Source organism: Spinacia oleracea, chromosome 1, assembly GCF_020520425.1.
Source record: "Spinacia oleracea cultivar Varoflay chromosome 1, BTI_SOV_V1, whole genome shotgun sequence".
NCBI classification, from domain to species: domain Eukaryota; kingdom Viridiplantae; phylum Streptophyta; class Magnoliopsida; order Caryophyllales; family Amaranthaceae; genus Spinacia; species Spinacia oleracea.
Genome location: NC_079487.1, coordinates 116,942,148 through 116,964,646, shown reverse-complemented (window position 1 = coordinate 116,964,646; position 22,499 = coordinate 116,942,148). Strand labels below are relative to the sequence as shown.

General features: G+C 34.3%; 1 protein-coding gene and 1 long non-coding RNA gene across 2 annotated transcripts; both read right to left on the bottom strand.

Moving 5' to 3' along the window:
* Positions 1–59: 59 nt before the first annotated feature.
* LOC110803230 (uncharacterized) lies at positions 60–5,189 on the bottom strand. Its single transcript, XM_022008729.2, has 6 exons — positions 4,847–5,189; positions 2,588–2,693; positions 1,609–1,739; positions 1,456–1,509; positions 1,185–1,331; positions 60–495 (listed from the first exon to the last, which is right to left on the bottom strand). The coding sequence occupies exons 1-6, from the start codon at positions 5,054–5,056 to the stop codon at positions 379–381; spliced, it is 765 nt and encodes a 254-aa protein (XP_021864421.2). The 5' UTR covers positions 5,057–5,189; the 3' UTR covers positions 60–378.
* A 3,402-nt stretch (positions 5,190–8,591) lies between these two features.
* On the bottom strand, positions 8,592–20,724 carry LOC130470872 (uncharacterized). The gene is made up of 6 exons (XR_008931600.1): positions 20,474–20,724; positions 19,196–19,976; positions 17,979–18,066; positions 17,806–17,875; positions 17,621–17,719; positions 8,592–8,900 (listed from the first exon to the last, which is right to left on the bottom strand). It is a non-coding gene; the product is annotated as an uncharacterized lncRNA (long non-coding RNA).
* Between the last annotated feature and the right edge of the window lie 1,775 nt (positions 20,725–22,499).

Below are 22,499 nucleotides of genomic sequence, written 5' to 3'. Positions count from 1 at the left end.
TCTAATCAACATGCAAAATTGCACTCAATATCATGTGCATTAGTGCAAGTGCAACACTCTAATACAGAACCAAAGCTGAAACTTTCAGAATGATGCAAAAAACAGTCTGAATTTGTAATACACAACCATTTAGCCTCAAATTCAATCAGACCTGTTCTCTAACTTTCCAAAGATCACTCATGTCTTAATCTTCCTTACCAATTCCGAGAGTTCGGCATATATGTGCAAACAAAATATTTGTTAATTCAGTAAGCAAAAACGATGCAGAGACCACCTAGCTACAATCAGGAACTATTCCTTCTTCTGTTTGAATCAAATATGTGCAAAACCTAAGACGAAACTTTGCTTTTTATGATGAATAAATAAATCAGCATCCTATTAACCACTTGGATCGTCAGCGGATCTCTTGTATTCTGGCTTTAACTCATAGCTCCCTTGATTAGCTCCCTTGTTGTTGTATACACAAAGGTCTTTCAGTATATCTTTCATGAATTGCTGCACAAAAACAAGAGTGGATGCATGAGTCGGTATGTCATCATCAGAGTACATGACCTAGTCGGTATGTCTTCCTGGTCAATTTTTTCTTATTTTAAATCAGTTGTTAGTTCTTAAGTAGTGAATTAACGCGGTAAGTGAAAATAAAAAGTGAAACCGAAAACGGATGCAGTTCTGCTATTTGAAGTCCAAACTGTGCTCGCCTCAACCTGAATATCTTCTGAACAGACATACTCAGGCCTATGATGTTAGACACCCTAATTATGCAATAGAGGTTAGTGAAAAACGACCCCAAGCCCCAAATATCTGTACACAACCCTTTTGATAAGCATATCCTTGAGTTGTCAAAAAAAGATAAGCATATCCTTTGCCTTGTAAACCTGTATGGACACAGATACTAGCTGACCTAGGAATCTAGGATCACTGAACTTCTTTCCATATGGAGTATACATTTCAACAGAGGAATTGGTAAAAGTTCATGAACATTATATTCTGACGCCCAAAGTCGGAATAAAAAGAAAGACATTAAAGAATTAATGGTACACAAGCTCAGAAACACATAGGCTAATGTATCTTAAATGCAGAGAATCTAAGAAGGCACAAAATACAGCTACTTTTATCATTAACCATTTCTGTAAAAAAAAAAATATCTAAATCCACATCTAGGAGGATTCAAGAAAGAAACAAACCTCAGGTTGATCTGTCTTCTGGACCAGCTCCTTGAGTGTCCAGTTGGGTTGCTGTTCAAAAAGTTTGAACATGATGTCTTCCATCTCTCCACGATCCCTCCTTGTTCTTTTTGTTTCTGAGGCTTTAACAACCACTTTCCTTTTCTCCTATAACAGAAACAATCTGTTAAGATGACATAACAAACTAAAAGCCACACAAAAGGAAAAACAAACGATTAAATACACACACGTTATACTGACAAGGTGAAGTACAAGAAGGAAATAGTTCAACCTGAACATGAGTGATCCCTGGCATAGGTACCATAGGCCTCTCATTGCCAATCATCTGGTTAGTAGGCAGCACATCAGCCAATGGAAGAGTTGATTATAATAAAGAACATCAGGTTAATCGTAAAGACTAATTGAGCTTGTAAGTTAGAAAGACCTGAATTTGTCTAGTCTTCGTCATTGATTTGTCAGTTCGCTCACGACAGAGTTTCCCATAGCTCTCAATTGCATCATAGTGAGGTTTCATGTCAAATTTGTTAAAAATTTTCCCTTCAACACATATCTTGCCTGCAGGTGATGGTGGGCCGTCATATCAGGTATACGATACTGGCAATTGTGACCATCGTATGGACAAGTTATACAACACACGATATCGGATATCCATAAAAAAATATATATATATATATAACAATTCAGTTTGTAAACTGCAATGATTTATATGTTAGAGTTTCTACCAGGACATGAAATCAGGCTTTAAATGATGAACGTCTGGGCAAATAAACCTTTGCATGTTTTAATTGCAGTTTGAAGGAGAGTACTGAGTATGAACTTCTAGGTTAATTGTCATCTTCAAATAGAGGTTAACCTGCCATTTTCAAGCCTCGCATACGGGGCACTTAACTGGATTACAAAATACTAGCAGAATGTAGGACATAATAACTCTTAGATATTCTATGAAATGGACCAGATACTCTAACTAGGGAATATTTTCATTCAAACGTCATTAAAAAAGGAATATTGTCTCACGTAAAACAGAGACATCTGTAGGCATTGATTTGCTACCACTAGCTTCCCTTAACTAGTTCTAGTGTTATACATGGAAATGATTCTGTATTATTCCTATTAGTTTCCTTTTAAAGCTTATGTGTTATTTAAAAAGTGACAAATTTGTACCCAAAGAAACAGAAGACATTTGTGCAGAGATTAAACATCACGGAAACTCATGCCCAGATCAATTTATGCAAAGCCAAATAGGATAGCACATAATCAGGACAACACTGGCTTATAGTAGCACCAACGTACTCTACAAAATAGATTAAAAATGGACAAATTATGTAGATTCTTGGAGCAGATAAGTTGTACATTTGTTTAGAGTTATTAAATATGGAAGTTAATGAAAGAGTCTGTGTTCTCACCTTGGTCCTCTGAAAAGACAGACATTGGAACAAAGCCCTTAGACATATCCATAGAGAAACACTTAGGCACATTTCCCAAATCAGAGCCAGACAATTCCATGGTGAACTGATTATCATATAAACATTGTATTAAAATTGAGAAAAATGACAGCAAAGGGGGTGGAGAAACAAACATAAAATACCATGACTTCCCTGATCTGCTGAAGAGAAGATACAACTGAATACTATGCAATTAAAGTATTATTATTTTAAAACTTCTTCCTTCCCAAAAGACTACACTCTTTTCAGTTAGTTAAACTTTGCGGTTTTCCATATTATTGTACCAATGATACCCAAACGAAGAATCCAGAAAAATGATGGAGATGAGAAAACTTAGATGATAGTTATTGGATTTTAACTCGATTTATAGAAAATGAACCCCAAGGAAGAAACAAGCTCGATTTATAGAAAATGAACCCCAAGGAAAACTTAGATGATAGTCATGCTAATGATGATAGGATTTACTTCGTACGTATGGGATCGAGGGAGTTGTAAAAAAAATTGGGCAGGGATATCAATAATATACAGAGTAACAGTAAATATGGACAATATAAAGTATGACCGTGCACACATGGAAGAAACAAGAAACCTGAAGTAAATATATTTGCAATTGACAACAACTAAAAAACTAGTTCCGAGTGTTAATAGAAAAAATCTTCTGACTAATGACATTAAGTCAGTGTTCATCGAGGAAGTCTAGTCTGACAATATCAGATTACTTGCAGCATTAACTATTTGAATAAATGATTCCTCAAAAACAAAAAAAACTACTTGAATAAATGAAAATACTTAACAAAACAAATAAAAGCCAAAATAAAAAAGAACGGGTATAAGCTGGACTAATGGTCATTTTTTTAGTCTTAAAACAATAGGTCCCACAAATTCACAATGTCTATATATTAGAAAACGTGCAAAAACTAGTCCGCAAGCCAATTAAAACATATCTTAATGTCTAACAATTTCCCAAGGGTGCAATATTGTACGAAAAGATTAGACTGATGATAGAATTTTGATTCCTAAAGCAAATGAGGATTACTCCTTTATTGCTTTAATACCATAAATGTATCATCCCAGAATATTGTGATGTAATTATATCAATCCTTTTGAAAAGTTGTTTATCCAAGCAGATCAAGCAAAGCATCATAATACGTAACGCATTAGACACTCAGACCCACACTGCAAGAAGCTGCACAAAAGAGGGAAACAAATAAAGCTGAAAGCATAGGCTTTCTTGAGGTTCTGTTGCACGGCCAAGCTGGTACATCATTGTTCATTACAAGTTCCTATGCTCATTCCGGCAATTTAAAATCCTTATATTGTCTCTCTAATTTCATCAGTTTGCAAGTTCTCCAAAGTTCTATACAAGAATGTAATATAGTGCACAATCTGGAAGGTCTAGCAGAAGGTTACATAGTTTCAATACCCATTTTAGTGCTGCTACATCATACAATACTCAGAAATCCTAAAATTCAACCAAAACATAGCATACACTGTGAGTGATTAACATGAATGATTTATAGGGCCCATATGCTATCCCAAATCACCCAACCCAAGAATACAATTTAATAACATAGGGTCCCAAGACCCAACAAAAGAAAAGGCATATAAGGAAGATGACAATTTCCTCCATCAAACAAAACTAAATAATGATGGCAATTGGTTTCGAATATATTTCCAATGGATTATTTAATACTTCGTATCTTGTGTTAGCTAATTTTTTAATCCAAGACATGAGTCACCCTACGATACCAGTGCTACATTCAATATCATTTGTCACACATTATTGGCCATGTTAGTAATAATCAACACCACATTACGAATTAACGAATTACAATACCAATGCAACTTAATATGTGCGAAAATTGCCCAAACTACTTCTATTACGGATTGAAGGAGGGAGAACATAACACGTTGAAATTCTGATCATTAATTACAATATACGAAGTGTTCATCATTTACCAGATACCAATTCTTTATTTCTTCTACAAACTGAAATCAACACTCAACTCCACAACATTATGATTCCACGCTTTTTATATGTACATTGTAATCGAATTAATTCTGTGAAACACAAAAAAGACCCCAAAAATTGTAAGACAAACCAACCTATTGCCATTCGCCCGGAATTCACTCCAATTAAACATAACAATTACAAAATGTGAGAAAGATGAAACAAAAAACCCTAAGAATTGCGCAGAATTCAGGTGGAGAGAGAAGAACCTGAGTGGCTTCGTCACTTTTTGAGCAAAGAGGGTCGACGGAGACGATGACTTTAGCGACTGGTAAGTCGGTGGGAATGGAAGAAGACTGGAGAGAGCGCGAAACCACCGCCGGGCATTTCATCAGCCACACCGCTTTCTCCGCCTTTGTTGTGTCGATGTGACCTCCACCACCGCCACCACCGCCACCACCACCACCACCACCCTCCATTTAGGGGTTGCAGATTTGTGAAACGTAACAAACTTTGAGGGGAGAGAGAGTGGCAATGGTGAGAGAGAGACTGAGTTAAGGGCTTTGATATGAAGTTGGGTGAGTTTGTTTATTTATAGGGTGATCGGAAAATTTCGTGGTGAGTTTGTCATTTCATTTATCTTGTCTGACATTTTGTGGGGTCCACAACAAATCTTTGCTTTTGGACCCACTTCATGTTCAAACCCAAAAATAAGTTACTCCGTCCACACTTTTTTTTCTAATACATTTAAGCTCTATTTGGCGACATTAGATGAAATTGAGCTGAAACTGATAAGATAGCTGGAATTAGAGGCAGAGCTAGAGAGGGGCTGGTAGAGGCGGTAGCCCCCCAAAGATGAAAAAAATAAGTTTATCTATTGACAACTGTAATTATAAACTATCAATTTCCCTTTGCTCCAGTGGTCAAAGAAGCATATTTAACCCCAAAATACAAGGTTCGAAGTCATCTTAAATTGATAAGGTACTGAAACTGATAAGGTAATTGTTTGCATTAACTGTTTGGTAAAACTTGTTTATTAAGTAACTGAAATTTTTAAGTTCTTTTTATTGATATTTACATATATTTCATTATAAGTATAGTTACAAAATAAAATATTCAACCCCAATTAACTCCTAATTTTTTTATACGTAATGCTGTATTGAAATTTTATAATGGAAACATTCAAACATCTATACAAATGTAAAAAAGTTAAAATAAGCCCAACCCTTTGTAAAAAAAAGATAAATTACAATCTTAATAATTAAACTAGGCCACCTATTTACATGTTCCCACCTACCCTACAACTCAAGTCCCCAAGATCAGGAAATCAACCTATAAGCCAACCCGTGATATTTTTATGTTTCTCTCTCCTTCTAGTTTACCTTCTTCTGGTTCTCCTTCCCGAGTTCTGGATCTCCTTCTTTTTCCTTTTTGGAAAAAAATAATTAAAGACTCGAAATTTGCTGCTATTGTATGAAGTTTTTTGGGATTTTGGCGTATCAAATTTTCGATATTTGTACATGGGTTTTCCGGGTTTTGATTTTTGCTTTGGGAGTTTATAATCTTGTTTTTTCACAGGTAAAAACAAGCGAATTTCAGGTGACTGATTTTCAAACGTTAATTTGAATAACGTCTGAGTTTCAGTCCATTAACCCACCTTAAATTTTATTTTAGCTCTTTCCCAAACGCTGCTAATCATTTAAGGTGACTTGAATTATTAGCACCTATTTATTTAAGATGATTGAAAGTGGTTGCCAAACAGAGCCTTGATATCATGAACGCGATTTAACAACTGATTGATGTTAACTTACTCCGTTTTCGGTAATATTTTTATTTCCGATAATATTTCAATTTCGAACAATATTTTCATTTCCGACAAATATTTCCGATTGTTGTTATATTTCTATTTCCGATAATATTTCCTATACGAAACGTATTTTCGTTTCCGACAACATCTTCGTTTCAGACAAATATTCTCGTCTTTGCCTTTTGATGGTTTGTTTAGATCCCACTGAAACCAACATCCATCATTTTTTATTATCCATTATTTGATTATTTACTTAATATTATATTCACTTTAATATTTGATCTGCTCACGCACTATTTTGTGTGACCTTACGGGTTCAGTAGAATAACCTGTGACATTAATAATATTAATTCCACTTGAAATGAAGCGGCCTCTAGCTAGGCATTCAGATCACTTGATCTCACTGAATAATTAACTTGCTTAACTATTCCTGAACCGCTTTTATTAGACTCCGCATTAAATGCATTAAATGCAAACTTGGAGCAAGGACATATTTCTTCCAGACCTCGACTGATTATGACGATTCTGACTATTATGAGTGATTCTACATAGCAGCGGAATCTAGCTTTTCCGAGGCTGGCTGCTTTTGTATTTGCCTTTTGTATTTGGATGATTGTGTTTGTGTTATTTGGATATTTCATTTTTGTATTTGAATTTGGAGGATTGAGTGATTTTGTATTGAAAGGCTTGGATATTTTCTGTGTGTTTTGGATTTGCTTGTAGGGTTTGAATTGAATTGGTATTTGTTGTGTGTAAATTTGAAATTTGTAGCTAAATGCATGCATGGGAAAATAAAAAAAAATCCCACTTTTTTGAAGATATATATTCACTATAAGCCTCTACTTTGACTGAGGTGTTTTGGTTAGAAAAACGCAAGTTGAAGCATATTGGACTCTTGGGAATGATAATGATGATAGGACTTGAATTGAATTTTGATTCATGCATGTGTTTTGAAGAAACCCAAATATTGACCCGGATGCTTAGATTTGAACTGGTTTGAGATTGCTGATGTGCGAATGCGGCTTCTCAAAAATTCCCGGTCTGATTTAGACGTATTGAGACATTTTTGACATCCATAAATGGCCATTGAATATTGCTTGGCATGCCTTAAAGAGCTTGAATATATTCGAAGACAACCATAGGGGGTGCTCATGACGCCTAGTTTTGTGCTTGACGTTGTGCCTACTCTGGTGGCTGGTCATAAATGCTCCAACTTTTGTATAAGTAGGGTGCCTTAGAGCTGAATCATTAGACCTTTTCTTATTTGATAATTATGCACTCTTCTTCTTCACTTCTTTGATGTCTCAAACTTTTGAAAACACTATGAAAGAGTGGCTTCCCTCTTTGACTAAGTTGGAAAAGTGAGAGTTAAATACTTTGAACCCTAGGGTCTTATCTTCCCTTAGGTTTGTCAAGCTTGATGTAGACTTCCTCTACGCTTCCATAAGCATGTGTGACTCGGGACACCATGTCTTCAAATTCAAGACTAACGAGATATGCCCTCTTTAGGGTTATGAATAATATAAATAATATAATTCATGCGGAAAAACCATAAAGCCAGGAATTCAAATTAACTGCCACATAATCAATGAGCATAATTAGTATACATACAATGTGATGCGTGCCTTCCCTAGCGTTCCCGAACCGAACAAGAACAAGTATAGGACTCCAAATATCGTCCATCAGCACGTTCAGATCCGCCTCAGATTCAATTAACTAGAATATTATCTAAGGTTTTATGTGCACTCGGGAAACTTATAATAATATTAGGCAAGTATTAAATTCTCTCTTGAATCTAATAAGTTAGAATAGTATATTGAATTGCATTATAAATTGTGGCCATAATCATGTTGACACACACTAGTAGAAAAATATTGATTTGAGGCGTCACTTTTATATTGTTTTGCGGCGTTTTAGGTGTAGCAGCAAATAGAGTGGAAGCAAATGAATGGTATTGATTTGCGGCGTTAAAAAACGCCTCAAACCAATCATTCATTTGCGGCGTTATTAAGCAAAAACGCCTCAAATTAATTGAATTGTATGGTGGCGTTTCTACCTGAATGCCTCCAACTTTGGTAAAATTGCGGGAGTTTATACGCCGCGAATAATTTGTAATTTTTTTTAATAAATAATATATTTTGTGTAAACTAAACAATCCCAAAAATATAGAACCTGTACTCACGCCACATTTATACAACGTTCAAAAGTGTCATCAACCACCAATAACTTCCAAAAAACTTTGATTTTTACATATAAGTTAACCATCATATGTTTACAAAAATAAACCACCTAAATAGTTTCAAGTCTATAAATCTTTTACACTTCATACGTTACAAAATTGCACCAAAAATATAATAAGGCAATTATATATGATTTTAATAGCATGAAACATCCACAAAAAGAGATCATTTAAGCGTTAATTACACACAATGTTCGGTGAAGTATGATGCCCATTTGTCTCGTATTTCATCAATTTGCTCATCGGTGAAAGGATCTCCACTCATTTATGTGCAAACCTAACAAAATAATATATATATCATAAAATTAGTTATCTTCGGTTAGATGATCTAAAAAGTTGTTGTCTCCTAGGTCCTCGAACCATGGCTAAGCATGGAAGGGCGAAGCCCTTAGAATCAAGAACCTTGACAACATGACAACAATATTATTCATGACAATAAAGGAACCAAAAATCGTGTGTCTTTACATCAATAAAACTTAGTCCAATGAAATAATAAAGGTCATATTTTGACTGTTATAGTCATATTCATGACAATAAAGGTCATATGTTGACTGTTATAGTCGTTTTTGCTCCCAACTCTAACCCGTGAACTTAGATTGGTATTCTAAACCCTCTAAATGTTTAATGTACTTAGTATTAGGTTACTTGGACTCACTCTCATCTACTTTGGTCAAGTATGCGCGTTTAACGCATTATTGATCATTATAGGTCATATTTTGACTATAATAGTCGTTTTTGCTCCCAACTCTAACCCGTGAACTTAAATTGGTATTCTAAACCCTTTAAATGTTCAATATACTTAGTTTTAAGTTACTTAGACTCATTCCCATCTACTTTGGTCAAGCTATGCGCGTTTAAGGCTTTATTGATCAATAAAGGTCATATTTTGACAGTTATAGTCGTTTTTGCTCCCAACTCTAACCCGTGAACTTAGATTGGTATTATAAACCCTTTAAATTTTTAACATACTTACTATTAGGTTACTTAGACTCATTCTCATCTACTTTGGTCAAGTTATGCGCGTTTAAGACTTTAATGATCATTATAGGTCATATTTTGACTGTTATAGTCGTTTTTGCTCCCAATCCAACCCGTGAACTTAGATTGGTATTCTAAACCCTTTTAATGTTTAATATACTTAGTATTAGGTTACTTAGACTCATTCCCATCTACTTTGGTCAAGTTATGCGCGTTTAAGGCTTTATTGATCAATAAAGGTCATATTTTGACTGTTATAGTCGTTTTTGCTCCCAACTCTAACCCGTGAACTTAGATTGGTATTCTAAACCCTTTAAATGTTTAATATACTTATGATTAGGTTACTTAGACTCATTCTCATCTACTTTGGTAAAGTTATGCGCGTTTAAGGCTTTAATGATCATTATAGGTCATATTTTGACTGTTATAGTCGTTTTTGCTCCCAACTCTAACCCGTGAACTTAGATTGGTATTCTAAACCCTTTAAATTTTTAATATACTTAGTATTAGGTTACTTAGACTCATTCTCATCTACGTTGGTCAAGTTATGCGCGTTTAAGGCTTTATTGATCAATAAAGGTCATATTTTGACTATGATAGTCGTTTTTGCTCCCAACTCTAACCCGTGGACTTAGATTGGTATTCTAAACCCTTTAAATGTTTAACATACTTATTATTAGGTTACGTAGACTCATTCTCATCTACTTTGGTCAAGTTATGCGCGTTTAAGGCTTTAATGATCATTATAGATCATATTTTGACTGTTATAGTCGTTTTTGCTCCCAACTCTAACCCGTGAACTTAGATTGGTATTCTAAACCCTTTAAATGTTTAATATACTTAGTATTAGGTTACTTAGACTCATTCCCATCTACTTTGGTCAAGTTATGCTCGTTTAAGGCTTTATTGATCAATAAAGGTCATATTTTGACTGTTATAGTCGTTTTTGCTCCCAACTCTAACCCGTGAACTTAGATTGGTATTCTAAACCCTTTAAATGTTTAATATACTTATTATTAGGTTACCTAGACTCATTCTCATCTACTTTGGTCAATTTATGCGCGTTTAAGGCTTTAATGATCATTATAGGTCATATTTTGACTGTTATAGTCGTTTTTGCTCCCAACTCTAACCCGTGAACTTAGATTGGTATTCTAAACCATTGAAATGTTTAATATACTTAGTATTAGGTTACTTAGACTCATTCCCATCTACTTTGGTCAAGATATGCGCGTTTAAGGCTTTATTGATCAATAAAGGTCATATTTTAACTGTTATAGTCGTTTTTGCTCCCAACTCTAACCCGTGGACTTAGATTGGTATTCTAAACCCTTTAAATGTTTAATATACTTATTATTAGGTTACGTAGACTCATTCTCATCTACTTTGGTCAAGTTATGCGCGTTAAAGGCTTTAATGATCATTATAGGTCATATTTTGACTGTTATAGTCGTTTTTGCTCCCAACTCTAACCCGTGAACTTAGATTGGTATTCTAAACCCTTTAAATGTTTAATATACTTAGTATTAGGTTACTTAGACTCATTCCCATCTACTTTGGTCAAGTTATGCTCGTTTAAGGCTTTATTGATCAATAAAGGTCATATTTTGACTGTTAAAGTCGTTTTTGCTCCCAACTCTAACCCGTGAACTTAGATTGGTATTCTAAACCCTTTAAATGTTTAATATACTTAAGATTAGGTTACTTAGGATCATTCTCATCTACTTTGGTAAAGTTATGCGCGTTTAAGGCTTTAATGATCATTATAGGTCATATTTTGACTGTTATAGTCGTTTTTGCTCCCAACTCTAACCCGTGAACTTAGATTGGTATTCTAAACGCTTTAAATGTTTAATATACTTAGTATTAGGTTACTTAGACTCATTCTCATCTACGTTGGTCAAGTTATGCGCGTTTAAGGCTTTATTGATCAATAAAGGTCATATTTTGACTGTTATAGTCGTTTTTGCTCCCAACTCTAACCCGTAGACTTAGATTGGTATTCTAAACCCTTTAAATGTTTAATATACTTATTATTAGGTTACGTAGACACATTCTCATCTATTTTGGTCAAGTTATGCGCGTTTAAGGCTTTAATGATCATTATAGGTTATATTTTGACTGTTATAGTCGTTTTTGCTCCCAACTCTAACCCGTGAACTTAGATTGGTATTCTAAACCCTTTAAATGTTTAATATACTTAGTATTAGATTACTTAGACTCATTCCCATCTACTTTGGTCAAGTTATGCTCGTTTAAGGCTTTATTGATCAATAAAGGTCATATTTTGACTGTTAAAGTCGTTTTTGCTCCCAACTCTAACCCGTGAACTTAGGTTGGTATTCTAAACCCTTTAAATGTTTAATATACTTATGATTAGGTTACCTAGACTCATTATCATCTACTTTGGTCAATTTATGCGCGTTTAAGACTTTAATGATCATTATAGGTCATATTTTGACTGTTATAGTCGTTTTTGCTCCCAATCCAACCCGTGAACTTAGATTGGTATTCTAAACCCTTTTAATGTTTAATATACTTAGTATTAGGTTACTTAGACTCATTCCCATCTACTTTGGTCAAGTTATGCGCGTTTAAGGCTTTATTGATCAATAAAGGTCATATTTTGACTGTTATAGTCGTTTTTGCTCCCAACTCTAACCCGTGAACTTAGATTGGTATTCTAAACCCTTTAAATGTTTAATATACTTATGATTAGGTTACTTAGACTCATTCTCATCTACTTTGGTAAAGTTATGCGCGTTTAAGGCTTTAATGATCATTATAGGTCATATTTTGACTGTTATAGTCGTTTTTGCTCCCAACTCTAACCCGTGAACTTAGATTGGTATTCTAAACCCTTTAAATTTTTAATATACTTAGTATTAGGTTACTTAGACTCATTCTCATCTACGTTGGTCAAGTTATGCGCGTTTAAGGCTTTATTGATCAATAAAGGTCATATTTTGACTATTATAGTCGTTTTTGCTCCCAACTCTAACCCGTGGACTTAGATTGGTATTCTAAACCCTTTAAATGTTTAACATACTTATTATTAGGTTACGTAGACTCATTCTCATCTACTTTGGTCAAGTTATGCGCGTTTAAGGCTTTAATGATCATTATAGATCATATTTTGACTGTTATAGTCGTTTTTGCTCCCAACTCTAACCCGTGAACTTAGATTGGTATTCTAAACCATTGAAATGTTTAATATACTTAGTATTAGGTTACTTAGACTCATTCCCATCTACTTTGGTCAAGATATGCGCGTTTAAGGCTTTATTGATCAATAAAGGTCATATTTTAACTGTTATAGTCGTTTTTGCTCCCAACTCTAACCCGTGGACTTAGATTGGTATTCTAAACCCTTTAAATGTTTAATATACTTATTATTAGGTTACGTAGACTCATTCTCATCTACTTTGGTCAAGTTATGCGCGTTAAAGGCTTTAATGATCATTATAGGTCATATTTTGACTGTTATAGTCGTTTTTGCTCCCAACTCTAACCCGTGAACTTAGATTGGTATTCTAAACCCTTTAAATGTTTAATATACTTAGTATTAGGTTACTTAGACTCATTCCCATCTACTTTGGTCAAGTTATGCTCGTTTAAGGCTTTATTGATCAATAAAGGTCATATTTTGACTGTTAAAGTCGTTTTTGCTCCCAACTCTAACCCGTGAACTTAGATTGGTATTCTAAACCCTTTAAATGTTTAATATACTTAAGATTAGGTTACTTAGGATCATTCTCATCTACTTTGGTAAAGTTATGCGCGTTTAAGGCTTTAATGATCATTATAGGTCATATTTTGACTGTTATAGTCGTTTTTGCTCCCAACTCTAACCCGTGAACTTAGATTGGTATTCTAAACGCTTTAAATGTTTAATATAGTTAGTATTAGGTTACTTAGACTCATTCTCATCTACGTTGGTCAAGTTATGCGCGTTTAAGGCTTTATTGATCAATAAAGGTCATATTTTGACTGTTATAGTCGTTTTTGCTCCCAACTCTAACCCGTAGACTTAGATTGGTATTCTAAACCCTTTAAATGTTTAATATACTTATTATTAGGTTACGTAGACACATTCTCATCTATTTTGGTCAAGTTATGCGCGTTTAAGGCTTTAATGATCATTATAGGTCATATTTTGACTGTTATAGTCGTTTTTGCTCCCAACTCTAACCCGTGAACTTAGATTGGTATTCTAAACCCTTTAAATGTTTAATATACTTAGTATTAGGTTACTTAGACTCATTCCCATCTACTTTGGTCAAGTTATGCTCGTTTAAGGCTTTATTGATCAATAAAGGTTATATTTTGACTGTTAAAGTCGTTTTTGCTCCCAACTCTAACCCGTGAAGTTAGATTGGTATTCTAAACCCTTTAAATGTTTAATATACTTAAGATTAGGTTACCTAGACTCATTCTCATCTACTTTGGTAAAGTTATGCGCGTTTAAGGCTTTAATGATCATTATAGGTCATATTTTGACTGTTATAGTCGTTTTTGCTCCCAACTCTAACCCGTGAACTTAGATTGGAATTCTAAACCCTTTAAATTTTTAATATACTTAGTATTAGGTTACTTAAACTCATTCTCATCTACGTTGGTCAAGTTATGCGCATTTAAGGCTTTATTGATCAATAAAGGTCATATTTTGACTGTTATAGTCGTTTTTGCTCCCAACTCTAACCCGTGGACTTAGATTGGTATTCTAAACCCTTTAAATGTTTAACATACTTATTATTAGGTTACGTAGACTCATTCTCATCTACTTTGGTCAAGTTATGCGCGTTTAAGGCTTTAATGATCATTATAGGTCGTATTTTGACTGTTATAGTCGTTTTTGCTCCCAACTCTAACCCGTGAACTTAGATTGGTATTCTAAACCCTTTAAATGTTTAATATACTTAGTATTAGGTTACTTAGACTCATTCCCATCTACTTTGGTCAAGTTATGCGCGTTTAAGGCTTTATTGATCAATAAAGGTCATATTTTGACTGCTATAGCCGTTTTTGCTCACAACTCTAACCCGTGGACTTAGATTGGTATTCTAAACCCTTTAAATGTTTAATATACTTATTATTAGGTTACATAGACTCATTCTCATCTACTTTGGTCAAGTTATGCGGGTTTAAGGCTTTAATGATCATTATAGGTCATATTTTGACTGTTATAGTCGTTTTTGCTCCCAACTCTAATCCGTGAACATAGATTGGTATTCTAAACCATTTAAATGTTTAATATACTTAGTATTAGGTTACTTAGACTCATTCCCCTCTACTTTGGTCAAGTTATGCTCGTTTAAGGCTTTATTGATCAATAAAGGTCATATTTTGACTGTTATAGTCGTTTTTGCTCCCAACTCTAACCCGTGAACTTAGATTGGTATTCTAAACCCTTTCAATGTTTAATATACTTATTATTAGGTTACTTAGACTCATTCTCATCTACTTTGGTAAAGTTATGCGCGTTTAAGGCTTTAATGATCATTATAGGTCATATTTTGACTGTTATAGTCGTTTTTGCTTCCAACTCTAACCCGTGAACTTATATTGGTATTCTAAACCCTTTAAATGTTTAATATACTTAGTATTAGGTTACTTAGACTCATTCTCATCTACGTTGGTCAAGTTATGCGCGTTTAAGGCTTTATTGATCAATAAAGGTCATATTTTGACTGTTATAGTCGTTTTTGCTCCCAACTCTAACCCGTGAACTTAGATTGGTATTCTAAACCCTTTCAATGTTTAATATACTTATTATTAGGTTACTTAGACTCATTCTCATCTACTTTGGTAAAGTTATGCGCGTTTAAGGCTTTAATGATCATTATAGGTCATATTTTGACTGTTATAGTCGTTTTTGCTTCCAACTCTAACCCGTGAACTTATATTGGTATTCTAAACCCTTTAAATGTTTAATATACTTAGTATTAGGTTACTTAGACTCATTCTCATCTACGTTGGTCAAGTTATGCGCGTTTAAGGCTTTATTGATCAATAAAGGTCATATTTTGACTGTTATAGTCGTTTTTGCTTCCAACCCTAACCTGTGGACTTAGATTGCTATTCTAAACCCTTTAAATGTTTAATATACTTATTATTTGGTTACGTGGACTCATTCTCATCTACTTTGGTCAAGTTATGCGCGTTTAAGGCTTTAATGATCATTATAGGTTATATTTTGACTGTTATAGTCGTTTTTGCTCCCAACTCTAACCCGTGAACTTAGATTGGTATTCTAAACCCTTTAAATGTTTAATATACTTAGTATTAGATTACTTAGACTCATTCCCATCTACTTTGGTCAAGTTATGCTCGTTTAAGGCTTTATTGATCAATAAAGGTCATATTTTGACTGTTAAAGTCGTTTTTGCTCCCAACTCTAACCCGTGAACTTAGGTTGGTATTCTAAACCCTTTAAATGTTTAATATACTTATGATTAGGTTACCTAGACTCATTATCATCTACTTTGGTCAATTTATGCGCGTTTAAGGCTTTAATGATCATTATAGGTCAAATTTTGACTGTTATAGTCGTTTTTGCTCCCAACTCTAACCCGTGAACTTAGATTGGTATTCTAAACCCTTTAAATGTTTAATATACTTAGTATTAGGTTACTTAGACTCATTCCCATCTACTTTGGTCAAGTTATGCGCGTTTAAGGCTTTATTGATCAATAAAGGTCATATTTTTACTGCTATAGCCGTTTTTGCTCACAACTCTAACCCGTGGACTTAGATTGGTATTCTAAACCCTTTAAATGTTTAATATACTTATTATTAGGTTACATAGACTCATTCTCATCTATTTTGGTCAAGTTATGCGCGTTTAAGGCTTTAATGATCATTATAGGTCATATTTTGACTGTTATAGTTGTTTTTGCTCCCAACTCTAACCCGTGAACTTAGATTGGTATTCTAAACCATTTAAATGTTTAATATACTTAGTATTAGGTTACATAGACTCATTCTCATCTACTTTGGTCAAGTTATGCTCGTTTAAGGCTTTATTGATCAATAAAGGTCATATTTTGACTGTTATAGTCGGTTTTGCTCCCAACTCTAACCCGTGAACTTAGATTGGTATTCTAAACCCTTTAAATGTTTAATATACTTATGATTATGTTACTTAGACTCATTCTCATCTACTTTGGTAAAGTTATGCGCGTTTAAGGCTTTAATGATCATTATAGGTCATATTTTGACTGTTATAGTCGTTTTTGCTCCCAACTCTAACCCGTGAACTTAGATTGGTATTCTAAACCCTTTAAATGTTTAATATACTTAGTATTAGGTTACTTAGACTCATTCCCATATACTTTGGTCAAGTTATGCGCGTTTAAGGCTTTATTGATCAATAAAGGTCATATTTTGATTGTTATAGTCGTTTTTGCTCCCAACTCTAACCCGTGAACTTAGATTGGTATTCTAAACCCTTTAAATTTTTAATATAATTAGCATTAGGTTACTTAGACTCATTATCATCTACTTTGTTCAAGTTATGCGCGTTTAAGGCTTTAATGATCATTATAGGTCATATTTTGACTGTTATAGTCGTTTTTGCTCCCAACTCTAACCCGTGAACTTAGATTGGTATTCTAAACCCTTTAAATGTTCAATATACTTAGTATTAGGTTACTTAGACTCATTCCCATCTACTTTGGTCAAGTTATGCGCGTTTAAGGCTTTATTGATCAATAAAGGTCATATTTTGACTGCTATAGTCGTTTTTGCTCCCAACTCTAACTCGTGAACTTAAATTGGTATTCTAAACCCTTTGGCCTTGGATGATTAATTGGATTTAGTTAGGAATGAAGAAATGGAGATGAGAAAAGTCACCCCTGCTCAAAATAACAAAAGATAACTACGGGTTTCTCATTTCCCTTTGTATGGATCCATTAGTTAGGTTCTCAGAGGACCAAACTTCATACAATCATCTAGGATTCTAGACGGAACTGAATTCCAGAAATAAATTAAACTATATAACAAGGATAACACCCTTACCTTCTCTAAATCTGAAACATCATTGTCGCAGGAGACTAAATCAAACATGTACCGCATTACGTAAAATCCACACTCAAGGCCTCCCTTTTGTTGAGCGCACTAGAGACAAGGGTAAGATTTAGATTAAGTAAAAACGGAATCCATACAAATTATAAATATCAAATCATTTTTACGTGGTCATTTACCTCCACATATTTCCATAAAGGCTCTTTCCTGTTGACACGGTTGCCACACATCTTATACCTTGTAAAAAAACTAGAAATTCCCAATTAATCTTAAGTTATAGTGCTTGGTTATATCCTTAAAAGCATACTTGATAAAAACATAATTACATAACGAAAAAACTAAACATACTTACTGTCTCACTATTGTCTTCATCTTCACTTTTCGACCTAAACTCAAGCGAACTGAATCGAAGTGATAGATGGTGCAATTTTTAACAGTCGCTGGATCCAATAACAATTCCATTACCATTTTAATAATATAAGTAAAGAATATGAGCAACGCAGCAGACGCAACAACTTAGAACAAGGGTATAAAGAACAAGGGTTTTGAATTGTTTGGAGATAACAGTGTGCTAGTTCAGGACTCATACCTTACAAAAAACCAAAACTAAACCCAAAACCAAAACCAAATGTCTTCAGGTAAGAAATGAAGTGTTTTAATTCTTTGACTGGTACTGTTGAGCTACCCAGGTCAAGACTATGCAAGAAAAGAACATTATAAGATCAACATTACAAGAACATGTTCAAACATACTCCTGGAAATGCCCTGCTTCTGCTAAACTATGCCAGATTTTTAGAGGAGGTAGCAACACTGAAAATGAACATTTTATATGGTTACAATTTTCTGGTTTAATGTTTTTGTGTTAGGTTAGACTGGTGATTTGGCTAAAGCAGAAGAGTATTGCGAACGAGTTTAGCAGCAGCAGCAGGTAATCCTAATGACAGGTAATCCAAACTTAGCAGCAACAACAACTTAGCATAACAACAGCAGCATAATAACAAGAAAATCAGAAGCAATAATACAACATACATCAGATAGCAGCAGCAGCATAACGATCAGACAACATCTACTTGAGTCATTTGGTGCAAATATAAACCTTAAAGTCGAGGAGATGAGTAAGGAACACATTTTCAACAAAACTAAGTAAGATGACTAATTGTATAAGTATAAAGCGGGTAAGTAGGTGACTAAGTAAGATGGCGCGAACTGTTGCATTGTTGGTGGTAGTGGTGGTAGGATGAGGTAATTTTCTATACAGTGTCATATAATGCCCATTTTTCGTACAGGGTCAATTTAATGTTCATTTCTTTGTAGCACAATTAGCGACATGAACCTTTACATATGCTAAATGATGATTTTGGCACTATACCCCATATTTATAATATCAGCTGTAATATGGTAAGATTGAGAGGAGAACTGTCCAACCCCAACAGAAGCAACCTTGTAATATAAATAAAGAGTAACAATCACAGGACCAGACTATGATCATGTTTCTATCTTCTACAAATAGAGCTAAGTAACGCAAGCTGACTAGTGAGTAGACTGAAAATATGCGCTTTAGTAACTTACCACATCATCCCCAGCTTTGGTCTTCACTTGTGGCAGAAATATGAAGCGAGAATCCTGGCATTCAGGGGTAGCTGCCGACTTCCGACCAGATAAACTTGAACTTTGGTTCCGTGATGCAGACACAGTACCCTTTCTGATACCACTACTTACAGATGAAGACCGAGCTAAAGGCGAAGAAAGCTTGTTGCTTTTCCACTTGAAATCGGAGGGGATTGAACTGAAGGCATGGAGCTCTTTGATACAAACTTTTCAGTAATGCTGCTTGATGTACTATCTACTGATGAAGAAGAATTAACCTTCCTTGTTGAGGAACCATTCTTATTAGCAGAATCATTCTTATTTAAACTCGAGCTTGTAGGCGTCTTCAAAGTTCTAGCCCCAGGTGAAACTGGCCCTAACCTTTTTGTGTCTCTGACACCCACAGTGCTTAAATTTTTACCACCATCAGGAAGCTTGGACGTTCCCAGATCTGGCATTGATCGCCTTAATGGCTGTGAAACAGAAGGACCAGTGGGTTTTTTCTCCGCCATACCAGGACCAGTCCGCTGTTTTTTTTACAGGAATTGACTGTTTTTCACCCAACCCACCAATGCTAATCCTTCTTGCACTTACAGGAACCACATTTTGACTCTGTGGACTCATGCTTACGCCTGATTTAGCCACAGCTGTTTTCGAAGTTAAACCATTCCTTGCTTCTGCTCTCCTATTAGTAGACCCAACAGCTATTCTCGTTGCTTCCATGATTTTTTCACCGCCACCAGCGGAACCAACTTGTAAACTCCTACAAAAATAAGTACAATTTTACTATTTTAGGAAGCACGGGGTATAATAGGGTTGCATACACCAAAACACAGTAATTAAGAATGATTCCTCGGCATTGTCACACCCAATATGCTGCCAATTATGCAGTATTTTAACCAAAATAGAAAGAAACACGCAACTTCAAGTGGAACAAACAATTCAACAACACACAAAAACCGCAATTTAGAACTTCAATTGAACAGTGAGGAAATAGAAGAAATAGATCTGGAAATGCTGGAATTTCTAGGATGCCATGAAAATGGTGTCAAAGAACATTCGAAATTATGCCAAATTCTGAGCCATTTTAATTAGGGTTTACAGTACAGCGGGAGAGAACAAAGGAGAGGAGAGAGCAAGAGAGAAATAATTCGACAATTCAAACCCAATTAAAGTAATTTGAGAGACTAAAACTAGGAGAATAGAGTAATTGAACGAAAATACGGAAATGATGAGGAGGAGTCGGTGGCGCATAATTACCTTAAATACGAACGGCGGCGGTGGAGATCAGTTCGAAGGAAAGACAGTGACGGCGGCGGTGGGGCTTCACTTTCCCAGCGAAATTCGATGGTGAAGAAACTATGGAGGTCAGGGTCAGTCCCAGTAGTTTGAAGGAAGGAAGAAGAAGAAGTTTTGTGAAAGGACGACAAGGAAAATAAACAAAAGAAAGAATTATGTGCGCGGGGGAAATTATTGTTTTAGGTTTCCTTGTTTGAGACAGCCAGCAACTTTGCGGCGTTAATCATTCAGACGCCGCAAAATAATGATTTTTGAGGCGTCAGCTTCCCAATAACACCGTCAAATAATATTCTTTCACGTAATTTTTCCATTTTGTCATTTAATCAGAGACGTTTTGTAATTAACGCAGCTAAGTCGTGGCAGCAAATCAATATTTTTCTACTAGTGACAGGGTTGCTATTATTTCTTTTAGTGTTTGGTTGGCTCCCAACACATGTCCAATGGACTTTATTTTTCAGGAACCCGTTCGATGCTTATTCTAATTAATTCATAAAGTCAAGAGTCGTGTCATGAGTCGAGTCTTGTCTTTATGATTGATTGTTTATTCTATGGATTTTTCATGTGGGCATATTAAGGTTTTCAGGAGGGAAGCATGTTTAGTTATAGGCTTTGTTTTTACTTGTAGTACTCAGCTTTTGTTGATTACGTGCTTTCATGTCTTTTGGTCATGGCCTGTCCCACAATTACCCTATGATAATCCATCAATTGCATTTACGTTGTTGGAGAGTAGCATTTTCTAAACAGGATTTCTAGAGGTGACTTGCAAGTGAAGTTACCAGTCAGGATGGGAATGTTGAGAGAGTTTATATTGCTTGCATTTTTTTAAACTTTGTTTTAATGAATAGTCTATACTATACTTAGTTAATGGATTGATTGTTTTAAGGATTTTTTGGTATTTACTACCTTAAAAATACACCACTTTTGTATTTACTACCTTATGAAAATTTTATTTTAAATTACTACCTTTAAGTTTCATTTTTTTTGTATTCACTACCATTTTACAGTTTTCTCATTTTAAAATTGAGATATCTCTTTCGTTTCTTAATCATTTTAAGTGATTCAAAACTCATTCTTCTCATTTATATGTAAGGATTCCATATGGATCTTACTTTTTAACATTTCGTAAAAGTTTAAACAAATTAAATATTATTTTTAAAAGTTTAAAATATTTATGAATTATCAAACGAATTTTTTTAAAATGACGTTTTCAATGAAATCCCTATAGAAAAAGGAAAATAATGAACTTTGAATCACTTTAAACGATTAAGAAACGAAATAGATATCTTAATTTTAAAATGAGAAAACTGTAAAGTGGTAGTAAATGAAAAAAATCTGGAAGTTTAAGGTAGTAATTTAAAATAAAAATTTCATAAGGTAGTAAATACAAAAGTGGTGTATTTTAAAGGTAGTAAATTCCAAAATTTCCTTGTTTTAAGTTGGATTTTGGTTTGGGACTATACAATTCCAACTATTAGTAGAGGCCATTAACTATAATTTATATTTTGAAAGTTAGTTATTTCCGCTGCATAATTCTGGTACTAGCCTTAACCGTTATCACGGTGGCGGTAATATTCTAGTAATTCTTTTATTTAAGTTGGAAAATAGTTTTATAAAAGCAAGGAATAACTAGGGTGTTACAATAATACTCAACCGATTTTAATTTTCGAATTTATGAATTTGTAATTATTATGTTAGGGATATGCATACTTGCAAACAAAAGAGTATCATCACTAATTGTGTCATTTGGTGTGTTAGTGAACAAATTAAAATTTAATTATGTAAAGAAAACTGTTAAATTACTTGTGGACCTGATCTAGATGTTGTCTAGGAAAAATTTATATAGAATATCTTCATTATTATGTTAAAAGGTCAAAATATTCACAATTAAACTACTATATCCATCATTTAGCAAGTGTACAAAGCACCATTTCACAAAATCAATAACTAAAAACCTAAAACTAGTCCAATGTCGTTAAATTTAGCACAA